We start from the raw sequence: 12,766 nt of genomic DNA on the forward strand, positions 1-12,766 counted from the left end.
AGGAATTCTGCCACTGTCCTATTAACCGTTTTTCATCACATTACAAACTGGATCCAGAAGGAATTAATGGACATATCTAGAACTCAGGGACAAGCTTGAATCTCTGCCATCATGGAGATTCCCTTTCTGATATTCTGTGTTATTGCATTCCAAGGGTTTTCGTAAGATTAAAAGCCAATCTGTTCTCATATGGAAGAAAGTGATTCAGTGGATATAAACGGAAGGAAACGTAATTCCTCTTTTTAAGAAATGCGCACGTATACAGTTAAGGCCTGTTTACAACCAGCAGTAATGATGTATATATTCTTCTTTCTTTAAAAATGTATAGAATTTCTACTCTCAATAAGGCAGTAATGGTCATAGCAATGCTTTAACCTCTGACCCCACATCATTGAATATGCACCTTCCTAATTAATTGAAAGCTATGCTGAAAAGTCTACAATAGAATGTGGATTCTCAGGTCTTTCAGCTCCTAGCTGTGCAATCATGGGCAAGTTGCTTTATCTCTTGTGTCTCAGATTTCTTATCTCTAGATAAACGCTGAACTCCTGGAGCTGATACAAGGATTAAGTGAGGAAATAGTTGTCAACTACTTAGAATAGTACCTAACGTGGAAATGTCTTATGAGTGCTCATTAAATATCAAGGAAAGAAAAAAAGGAAAAAAATATAGTGATGGTATTACTAGAATTAGGGCTCATCTACAATGCATAAGCCCTTACTGCTTGAGGCATTGAACTCTTTTTTTGTCCGTAAGTTAGAATTCCACTCCTGAGACGGATTCTCATCTATGCCTGATTCACACTTTGTTAATAAGTAATACAGAGAAAAAGAAGTGTTTAATATGCATCATGAAAAATCAGCTTATGTGTTACCTTAGGAAACACTGTTATATGGAAAATATTTGAAGGCAAACAAAAAATGAAAAACACATTATTTTATGTGTTCCTTTAAAATAGTGGCCTGAAAGAATGAGTTTTTTTTCCCCCGCATCTAATTGGATAAGAAGTATCATTGGTTCTAGGAAGAATCACGACTACTGTTCTACAAATCATGTTTTATGAGTTTACTGCTGCTGCCATGCTAATCTTGGAGTATGTTTAAAAAAAAAAAAAAGGAGGGAAAAGCAGAAGTCAGTGAATTGATAACTATCATTTATTGAACCTTTATTTGTTTTACATAGTGACAAGCACTTCAGTTATGTGAATTGATATCAACTTATTAGCAGTGAGTTAGATAATATTGGATTCATTTTGCCTATGGTACTTAGAGACAGTACCCAAGAATATACATCTAAAAATTTGCAGAACTAAGATTTAAAGCCAGGTCAAACCCAGGCCCTTCACTGTTATGCTATGTTTCCTACTGGCAATTAATTATGAAGTTATTGATGTTGAGATACTAATTACAAATAACTACTAATTACAAATTTTCCAGTTGAAAAAGATGAAATTTCCTGGCATCTATACTATACACTTTGAATGTTAAGGTTTTTTCTAAAATGTCCTGAGAAGGTAGGCACATAACAATTGAAAATAATTTTGAAATTACAATGAAGTAAATATACTTTAATTTTGGCAATGGTATATGGATTAATACTTTCATTTTGGTAGCCAATGTATTAACTCAAAGATTTCATGGATTTTTTGTTTGTTTGTTTGTTTTCTTTTTTTTTTCTTTTTTTTAGAGCCACACCTACAGCATATGGAGGTTCCCAGGCTAGGGGTTTAATCAGAGCTGTTGCTGTCCACCTATGCCAGAGCCACAGCAACACCAGATCCGAGCCGCATCTGCAACCTACACCACAGCTTGCGGCAACGCCAGATCCTTAACCTACTGAGCGAGGCCAGGAGGCCAGGGATCGAACCCACAACCTCATGGTTCCTAGTTGGATTCATTTCCGCTGTGCCATGACGGGAACTCTGGATTTTGTGTTTTTTTAATGGCAGTAACTCTTATGAGAAATGTTACATACTAGAAGAACGTTTGTAAAAACAAACTGGAGCTCTCTTTAATAGTGGTTATTTGCAATGATATTCATAAGTATTAATTTTTCTTCCAAATTTATTTATACAGTTGACATACAGCACAGTAAGGTGCACAACATAATGATGTGACTTCCACATAGATAAAATGATTATGACACCATCATCTAACATAGATATAAAATAAAAGAAAAAGAAAAAGATATTTTCCTTATGATGAGAACTGGTAGGCTTAGCTCTTAACAAATTTCATATGTGTAACATCTAGCAGTGTTACTTATTTAAATCATGTTCATCACATCCCAAGTACTTAGTTATCTTATAACTGAAGAAGGTTGTATCTTTTGACCACCTTCATCACCAAAGCTATTACATTATTACTGACATTATTTCCCACGCTGTACAATTCATTGCTATGACTCATACATTTTTTAACTAGAGGTTTGTACCTCTTAATTCCCTTCACCTATTTCACTCAAAAGTGTTCATTTTAAGAACTTGATTAGGTTATATTTAAATCATAATCTGGACACAGGCTCCTTTCATTCAGCCAGATGATACAGAAAGCTAGTAAAGTTCCCTAACTCTTCCATCCTTTCCCACTCAGCAATTTTGATGTGTATCTTATCATCATATTTCCATTAAAATATACAAATACATAGAGAATATACATTATATATGTAGGATACATTGCATTATGAAATGTTTCACACCATTTTGCTACTACATTTTTTTTCCGTTTAACCATAATGTAGATTTTCCTCTAAGTCAAAAATTTAAATCTTAGCCTGCAATTGTCAACCTTTGCTACAGATGAGAATCACTTGGGGAGCTTAAAAAAAAGAGAGAGAGATTGCCAGAGCTTCACCCTCAGGATTCCAGTTTAATTGGCTTGGGTGGGGCCTTGGCATCAAGCTCCTCAGTTGAGTCTGATGTGCAGCTTGTTAGAACTACTGATTTAAGCAATCCAAATAGGCTGCAAATCTCAGCTCCCTGCCTGAATTGTCCTGGGATGCAGTCTCCCAAGAAGGCTTCCTACTGAAATGATTTCAGCAGAGGTGCTGATATGAGAAACTGTGGGAGCCCATCTTACATTTTAAGTCTCCTTAAGAAGGTTGCTTAATCAGATGGGAAAATTCTGTCATCTTGTATACCATGTTAGGGACAGTCCTGACAGCAAAAAGGGCTACCAGGGCCAGCGATTTCAGAGACCACATAAAGGACAGTCTGTTCTCCTGGGCTGGGTTTATTCCCCAAATTGACTAAACTCTATAGAGATTTGCCCTTGCCTGCAGAAGGAGTTTTCCAGAATTGGCCATCACAGGAAGCCACACCCAGAACTTGTTTCTCCCGGTTTGGGAGAGGCACCTACTCAGTGGGTGCAGGAACTTGTTTGGCCTCTCCAGCCTGGCCCAGGAGAGTCTGAAAGTTTCCTAGCTCCATAGGTCTGTCCCCGTGGGCTCTTCACTGTTAGAGAAGCATTCATATGATCGTTTAGTTTTCTTCACTCTTGCTACATATTTAAGAAACACTTGAGAAAATGGAAGCTAGATGGACAAACAGAGCCTTGGAGAGTTTTGCCCCTTCTCCATCTTTGTGTCAATGGGATAATGCAGTTGACACCCAGTGATTCTAAACTATTTGATAGCTTACTATTATTACCTTACTATTATTGCCGCTGTTGGTTCTGTGTTCTCTGAAACCTTTCTTGTTCTTAAAGCACTTAGAAGTTTTGAGAGACCAGATGGATTGCTGGAATTTACTTAAAATATATATATTTTTAAAGCTGTGAATTTTAAGCTAACAGACCATGGCAGGTGAATGGAGAAAGCCACATTATACTGGCTCAAACAGGGAGTAGAAGGACAAGGAGTGAGAAAAAGACCAAATCAGAGTTTGTGGTCTTTTTCTCCATTTCTTTTCTAGTTATACAACATTAAATGTTTACAGATTTAATCCCTTTATCCTCCAAAAACTAATTGCCAAGCGTTTCAAGTCGAGGGAAATGAGTGAACTGTTAAACAGAATTTCAGCAAAATAAGAATAAATCAAACCCCAACCTCAGGCAATCTGTGCTGTAACATGAAAGCCAAGAGGAGGAACGACAAAGTCTTCGGTCTACTGAGGTATCTGCTCTAGGCAGACGGGAAGCTGGGTCCACCCGCTGGAGCTGGGAAGCCCCCGGGCGGCCAGGCCCCGCCCCCTGACGTCACGGGAGGTGGAGCGGCGAACGATTGGCCAATCCTGAAAGCTTCAGCTGGTCTGCATCTCCGCGGAGAGGGAAGAGGAGGAGGAAGAGTGGGAGGAAAGGAGGGAGGAGGAGGTTGCCAGCTCTGCCCGGGCTGGGCTCCGGCTCCTGCAGCTGAGTTTGGGAGCTGTCTGAGAAGTGATGTTTGTTTGTTTGTTTGTTTTCTTTAAAGGCAGACGTCTAGCGTAGAAACAGAAACTGCCTCTTCTCTTCGGATTTGTGCAAGGTTCTTCTTTTGCGTCGTGGGACTGGTGATCATCATGCTGTGATGTGTGTCCAGAGAGGAATTGGTGAGGGTGAACCAGCGAACCTCTTTGACGGTTTCCCTGCTTTCCGTTTCATTACCCGCCCTCTTTTCCTCTTATCTCTGTTTCTTCACTCTCTGTGTTTCTCTTTTCTCTCCCTCCCCCAGTAATTGTGTTCAGGTTGGACGAAGTGCCTCAAAACGGGAGTTTAGGGGTTTTAACTTTTTAAAAAGAGAGGGAGAGAAACTTACACCGTTTTCAGTCATTTGATTTCAGGATAGGGATTATTTTATCTATTCTGAATGTTGGGTTTTGTGACAAGATAAATTATGCACACACACCCTTTGTCATCTTACTGTAAAATCGAGCAGATTAAAGCAACTTTGTCTCGTCTCAAAGGTAGTGAAGAAGATGGGGGTTGAAAATATAACCCGGCAAATAAACCACGGGTTGATTCCTAAGGAAGAAAGAGGTGTTTGTGTTGGAGCGTGCTCAGAAGTAGTTTTTACAGGAATGCTACAAAAAAGCATGCGTTTTTCCCCTGCCAACGCTAACTTTGCAGAACTTAATTTTTGTTTAGGTCACCTTCATCTTACATTATAAAACATGTAGTTATACTTTGTATTGGCAACAGAGAGGCATCTGTTTAGTTAGTGAAACCTTCCATTCCGGAGAGTCGAGCTCCCTGTACTTTCAGAAACGGTATATTTTAACTCCTAATTATACGGGCAGGTTAATTCGAGTATTTAGAATGTTATCTAAATAAGACCAAAGTTTCTTCTTTTTTTTCACTTTCGTTCTTAACAAGGAGAAAAACAATTCCATAGTCCGAGAGCAAGCCTCTGACTAATCAACCTTGAAAGACAACTAATCAGCCAGAAGGCTAGGGGGCTCCTTATCCACCAAATATTACTGTCTTAGAAAAGATAATTATTTTTACATTAGATTAGGTCACATTTCTGTGAAGAGCATCATCATACAAAGATATTTTTTGACTTATTTAGAGCCAGTCTGTAACACATGGTCACTGTTACAGGGTAAACGTGTTCAGTGCCCACGTGAGCCCTCACTCCAGTCTATCCCAACAGGTAATGTCTGCTCCTTCTATTACAAATGTATATTACTTTACATTGAGATCTCTTTTTTCATTCAAAAGGAGGTCATTCTATGTATGTTGAAAAACAATTCTCCAACATTCAGAAAGTTTTAGAGGTTTTAAAGAGTAACACTGTAATTGCTGATTTAACATTTGTTAAACTATATGAACAAGATGGAGAATCTAAGCATTCTGAAACAGGATAATTAGGACTGTTTGACTTTGCATTGCAAAAACAATACTGGTACAATGCAGTTGCTTAGTGACTAAATAGAATTTGAAGAGGATATCATTTATTTGGATGTCGGTAAATGAAGGAAATGCTTAGCATTTAATTTGCAGTAGAACGGAGATGACTCATTTGTTCAACCGGTGTACTTCTTAGAATTTAAAAAATAAGAAATTAAAAAATGTCCACATAGTCAGGCCTTCATTATGGGTCTTCCTGTCTATTCTAGATCAAAGTAGTCTTTTTAATGAAGGAAAATAAAAAAAAATAAATGACGGAAAATCAGAGAAAATGCTACAAACAAGATCACATGGGAATTCTCAAAACCCAATGCATTAGTGAAGGTAAATTTAATAGCTTGTTAGTGCTTGAAAAAAGGTGAATCTAATTATCACAATTTTGTGTATGATGGATGCCATCACCTCTTCTGACCAATAAAGCAGGGCAGCAGCTTTCCTTATCACCCAAAAAAAGTTTGTTGTGTGTTCTCTTAAAACTTCATTCCCTTCCTGTGGAACCAGAGGGAGTTCCCAGTGGTAACGAACCCAACTAGTATCCATGAGGATGCAGGTTTAATCTCCAGCCCTGCTCAGACGGTTAAGGATCTGACATTGCCTTGAGCTTTGGTGTAGGTCACAGTCACAGCTCAGATCTGGCATTGCTATGGCTGTGGTGTAGACTGGAGGCTGAAGCTCCAATTAGACTAGCCTGGGAGCTTCCATATGCTGCAGGTGTGGCCATAAATTTAAAAATAAAATGGAACCAGAGAGATAGAAAAGTCTCACCTGTGCCTTCTGATTTCCCATTAAGGCCTGATTTACGGAAAACTGATAAATTGGAATTTTCTTAAATGTTAGGAAGTTATATCAGTCTTGGAACATTTTTGCTCATGGTTTCAGAACAAGAAATGTAGAAATGCACCAGGTCAGGTTGGTCTCAAAAAATGAACTGAATTGAGTTTTGTTTATATGCCTAGACTGGTTTTGTCAGCTTGGGGAGTTTTCAAAGCAGGTTTTCATTTGTTTTTACTTTTTAACAGAACCTCACAAAACTCTGCCCTTCTCACATGTGCTGCCCATAAATACAACCTATCCTAAACCCTAAATGGACTCATCTGTAGTTTGCTGTAGTTTGTGTATCCTGAATTGAAATTCCTCTGCTATTCCCAAATAAATCATCTCTTTGAGCTTGCTTCAATTTACCTCTTTAAGTCAACACTACTGTCTTAGATGGGTTTATTTCATTTCAGAAATCATCTGAAACAATGCTTTGGTTTTTTTTTTTTTATTATATGGCCGCACTGGTAGCATATAGAAGTTCCTCAGGCCAGGGATTGAATCCAAGCCACAGCTGTGACCTATGCCACAGCTGCAGCAACGCTTGAACCTTTAATCTGCTATGCAAGAGAAGGATCCAACTGATCCTTCTCTGACCTCAGCCACTGTGGTCAATTCTTAACTGACAATGTCCTACTTTTGGGGAAAAAAAAATCCAGTCTATCCACATAAACTATTTGTGGAGAATAAAGCAAATGTTAATAGTACTTATGTTTGGGTGGTGGGATTAAAGATTTCTCTTTTTCTCATGGTATTAATCTATAGTTTCTACAGTTTCTACCCTGAATATATTTTAGTTAGCAGAGAAAGAAGCCACTATCCCAATAAAGCAATTTGCCCTAGATGAAGAGCCCATAGACAGTGTTATCTTCAGCTCCTTTGACAAAGCCTCCACCATCTCATTGTGTGTAATTCCTTGTCAGGTGTCATTGTTTCTGAATTATACTTGCTGGTGAGAACGTTTGGATTGTAAGGGAAATCATAAGATAAAACTTATTTCTAGTGGCATTCACTCTTCTGCCCCCAGCAGTTTTCTGAAATAACAGGCAGTGTTGGACTGATTTGAGTTGTATTCCTTTTCATTTCCTGTTGATTACATTTGTAAGGATCTTGTGCTGATAAGCCTTAATTAAATACTCAATTTATTTTGCTAAAATCTTATTCCATTTAAGGACATTCTGAATGAAGATGAGTACAACTACATTTCTGTTAGTCAAATAGACTTAAAAATCTCAACTTTTTATGTGGATAGCTAAGATTTTTTTGTATCTTGGTTATAAGGAAGGTGAAAATCAGCTTTAAATTATGCAAAAATGTGAAGTCTTTCTCATCATTTTATAGTACTCATAATTACTTAGCATTATCATTCCCCTTACAGACCGTAATATAATATAGAAGGTTCTAGTAAAAATGTAATTACCTTTTCTTCTTTGCTAAAGTTTTTCATAGACTGGTGTTTTCAGATGTCCTTATGACAAAGGTTCTCTTTACTGATTTGCGATGTCCTTCAGCCAGCAAATTAACACTTCTACCTTGCCAGGTTAGAAAAATTTCTGAATCATTTAAAAAAAAATTTTTATTGAAGGAATTCCCATTGGGGCTCAGCGGTTAACGAACCCGATCAGCATCCATGAGGACTCAGGTTCAATCACTGGTCTCGCTCAGTGGGTTAAGGATCCAGCGTTGCCATGGGCTGTGGTATAGGTCGCAGACCCACCTCAAATCCCAAGTTGTTGTGGTGTTGGCCAGCAGCTACAAATCCAATTGGACCCCTATTTGGGAACCTCCATATGCCACGGGTGTGGCCCTAAAAATCAACAAAACAAATTTTATTGAACTATAGTTGACATACAATATCATATTTAGTTTAGGTGTATAACATAGTGATTTGATATTTTTATACACTATGCACCACACAAAGTTATTACAGTATTACTGACTATATCACCTTACTGTATATTATATCTTTGTGACTTATAACTGGTAGTTTGTATCTCTTAATCGTTTTCACCTGTTTCATCCCCTTTCCTCTGGCAATCACTAGTTCTCTGCATCTGTGAGTTGTTTCTACATGGTTATATTTGTTCATTGGTTTATTAGATTCCACCTATAAGTGAAAGCAGATAGTATTTTTCTTTTTCTGTCTTATTTTACTAAGCATAACACCCTCCAGGCCCATTTATGTTGTCAGAGATATCAAAATTTCATTATCTTTTTTTATGATTAAGTAATATTCCATTACACATATATACATCTTTATTATCCATTCCTCTGTTGAACATTTGGGTTGTTTTCATATCTTGGCTGTTGTAAATAATGCTTCAGTGAATACTGGGGTGCATATATCTTTTGAAATTAGTTTTTTTTTAATTTGGAGGGGCTAAATACCCCAAGTGGAATTGCTGAATCATATGGTAATTTTTAATTTTTGAGAAAACTCATATTGTTTTCCATAGTGGCAGTGCCAATTTATATTCCAACCAACAGTCACAAGTGTTCATTTTTCCCCACATCCTAAGCAGCACTTTTTATTTCTTGTTTTTTTGTTGATAATTGTTCTTACAGGTGAGAGATAATATCACATTGTGGTTTTGACTTCCATTTCTCTGATTAGTGATGTTGAGCATCTCTTCATGTGCTGTTGGCTATCTGTATGTCTTTGGAAAATACCTGTTCAGATTCTCTGCCCATTTTTAATCAGATTGCCTTTTTTTTTTTATATTGAGTTTTGTAAGTTCTTTATATATTTTGGATATTATCCCCTTATCAGACATAGCATTTATAAGTATCTTCTCCCACTCAGTAGGCTTCATTTCTCTCGATGCAATAGCTTTATCATTTGATGTGGTCCCACCTATTTATTTTTGCTTTTTTGTTGCCCTTGGTTGAGACAGAGCCAAAAAAAATCTATATATCACTAAGCCTGATGTCAAAGAGCTGTACTGCCTATGTTTTTTTGCTTGTTTGTTTTTTGTTTCTGGCCTTACATTCAAGTCTTTCTTTCATTTTTCAAATATATGTACGTTATTTTTGTGAGAAAATGGTCTAGTTTCATTCTTTGGCATGTAGCTGTCCAGTTTTCCTAACACCACTTATTGAAGAGGCTATGTTTTCCTCACTGTGTATTTATGCCTCATTTGTCGTATACTAATTGGCCACGTGTGTGGGTTAGGGGCTCTCTATTCTCTTCCATTGATGTGTGTCTGTTTTTGTGGCAGTATCATACTATTTTAATTACTATATCTTGGATTATAGTTTGATATCAGGAATCAGATCTCTAGCTCTATTCTTTTTTCAAAATTGCTTTGGCTAGTCAGGGTCTTCAGTGGCTTCTTACAAATTTTAGAATTATTTGTTTTAGTTCTGTGGAAAGTGCCATGGATGGATAGATAGATTGACATCGTATTGAATATGTAGATCTCTTTGGGTAGTATAGATATTTTAGCAATATTAATTCTTCTGATCCATGAGCACAGTATATCTTTCTATTCATTTGTGTCAAGTTCAATTTCTTTTATCAACGTCTTAGCATTTTTTAGAGTGCAGCTCTTGAAATTCCTTGGTTAAATTTATTCCTAGGTAATTTTTTCTTTTCAATAGTGATTGTAAATAGGATTGATAGTTCATTATTACTGTATAGCAATGTGGTAGATTTCTGTTTATTAACTTTGTATCCAGTATATTTACTGAATTCATTTACTCTACTGTGTTGTTTTGTTTTTTGGTGGGAAGGGGCCCTTAGAATTTTTTATATGTAGTATCATGCCATCTGCAATTAGTGACAAGAGTTGCTTCTCTCTCAAAATTTTGATACCTTTTATTTTTTTCTTGACTGACTGCTGAGCCTAGGACTTTAAGTTCTATGATAAATGAAAGTGGGAGAGTTGGCATACTTGTCTTGTTCCCGATTGTAGAGGAAAAGCTTGCAGCTTTCCAATGTTAATTATAATGTTGGTTGTGGGCTTTTCATAAATAGTCTTATGTTGAGGTATGGTCCCCCTATACTCACTTTTTAAAAAATTTATTTTTTTTATTTTTGTCTTTTTGCCTTTTCTAGGGCCACTCCCGTGGCATATGGAGGTTCTCAGGCTAGGGGTCTAATTGGAGCTGTAGCCGCCAGCCTATGCCAGAGCCACAGCAACATGGGATCCAAGCTGCGTCTGCGACCTACACCACAGCTCACAGCAATGCCGGATCCTTAACCCACTGAGCAAGGCCAGGGATTGAACCCGAAACCTCATGGTTCCTAGTTGGATTCGTTAACCACTGACCCATGATGGGAAGTCTTCTCTATACTCACTTTGTTAAGAGTTTTTTATCATGAACAGATGTTGAATTTGTCAAATGCTTTTTCTGCATCTGTTAAAGTAGTTATATAATTTTTTAAAATGTATTTTATTGAAGTATATTTGATTTACAATGTTTTAATTTCTGCTGTACAGCAAAGTGATTCAATTATACAGACACATATATATTTTTTAAAAAAATATTCTTTTCTGTTACGGGTTTATCACAAATATTCTGTAGCGTTCTTTGTGCTATACAGTAGGACCTTGTTGTTTCTCCATTCTGTATCATTCTATATATAATACTTTGCATCTGCTAATCCCAAACTCCCAGTCACGTCCATCCCTTCCCCCAATCTCCCTCCCTCTTGGCAACCACAAATCTTTTCTTTATGTCTGTATGTTCCTTTTTTGTAGATAAATTCATTTGCATTATATTTTAGGTTTCACATATAAGTGATACGATATGGCATTTGGCTTTCTCTTTCTGACTTACTTCACTTAGTGTAATAATCTGTAGTTCCATCCATGTTGCTGCAAATTTAATCCCTTTTTTATGGCTGAGTAGTATTCCATTGTACCTAACCTCCTTTATCCATTCATCTGTCAATGAATATTTAGGTTGTTTCCATGTCTTGCCTATTGTGAATAGTGCTGCTGTGAACATACAGATGCATGTAGGGTTTCTAATTATAGTTTTGTCTGGATATGCCCAGGAGTGGGATTGCTGGATCATATGGCAACTCAATTTTTAGTTTTTTAGGGAAGCTGCATACTGTTTTCCATAGTGACTGCACCAGTTTACATTGCCATCAATAATGTAGAAGGGTTCTCTTTTTTCCACACTTTCTCCTGCATTTATTATTTGTAGATTTTTTGATGATGGCCATTGTGACTGATATAAGGAGATACCCCATTGTAGTTTTGATTTGCATTCTCTAATAATTAGTAATGTCAAGCATATTTTTATGTGCTTTTTGGCCATCTGTCTTCTTTGGAGAAATGTCGGTGTAGATCTTCTTACCATCTTTTAATTGAATTGTTTTTGTTTGTTTGTTTTTTTTTTTTTTGAAATAAAGCAGTATGAGATGTTTGTATATTTTGGAAATTAATCCCTTGTCAGTTGCTTCATTCTCAGTTTTTTTTTCCCCATTCTGTGGGTTTTTTGTTTTGCTAATGGTTTCCTTTGCTATGCAAAAGCTTTCAAGTTTAATTATGTTCCTTTTGTTTATTTTTATTTTCATTACTCTAGGAGGTGGATCAAAAAAGAGACTGCTGTGATTTATGTCAGTGTTCTGCCTATGTTTTTCTCTTAAGAGTTTAAAAGTATCTACCCTTACACTTAGGTCTTTAATCCATTTTGAGTTTTTGTGAGACTGTTCTCATTTCATTATTTTACATGTAGTATCTCAGATTTCCCAGCAAAACTTATTGAAGAGATTGTCTTTTCTTCATTGTATATTCTTGCCTCTTTTGTTGTAGATTAATTGACCATATGCGTGTAGGTTTAAATCTTGGCTTTCGGAGTTCCCGTCGTGGCGCAGTGGTTAACGAATCTGACTAGGAACCATGAGGTTGCGGGTTCGGTCCCTGCCCTTGCTCAGTGGGTTAATGATCCGGCGTTGCCATGAGCTGTGGTGTGGGCTGCAGACGCGGCTCGGATCCCGCGTTGCTGTGGCTCTGGCATAGGCCAGTGGCTACAGCTCCGATTCAACCCCTAGCCTGGGAACCTCCATATGCCGCAGGAGCGGCCCAAGAAATAGCAACAACAACAACAACAAAAGACAAAAAAAGAAAAAAAAAAAATCTTGGCTTTCTGTAGTGTTCCATTGATCTTTATGT

The 12,766-nt window shown here is 37.2% G+C and overlaps 1 protein-coding gene across 20 annotated transcripts in view; it reads left to right on the top strand.

Annotated features, from left to right (window-relative positions):
* The first annotated feature begins 4,276 nt into the window (after positions 1–4,276).
* The window catches only part of ATP10D (ATPase phospholipid transporting 10D (putative)), a 122,742-nt gene continuing 114,252 nt past the window's right edge, over positions 4,277–12,766 (top strand). For 8 of the 20 annotated variants that reach the window (XM_021100567.2, XM_084971959.1, XM_021100570.2 and 5 more), the window contains exon 1: positions 4,277–4,522. Coding sequence is in view for 4 of the 20 variants with exons in the window: in XM_021100565.2 (XP_020956224.2) it covers positions 4,501–4,522 (22 nt within the window). In the remaining 16 variants the exon portion in view is untranslated. Of the gene's footprint in view, positions 4,523–5,513; positions 5,566–6,031; positions 6,147–12,766 lie in introns of all 20 variants that reach the window. The other 12 variants (XM_021100568.2, XM_084971960.1, XM_084971957.1 and 9 more) reach the window with 3 other exon arrangements.

This window comes from Sus scrofa, chromosome 8, assembly GCF_054392235.1.
Source record: "Sus scrofa isolate SSC_HxYL_T2T_F1_AM1 chromosome 8, Sscrofa_HxYL_maternal_Yorkshire_Landrace_v2.0, whole genome shotgun sequence".
Classification (NCBI taxonomy): Eukaryota; Metazoa; Chordata; class Mammalia; order Artiodactyla; family Suidae; genus Sus; species Sus scrofa.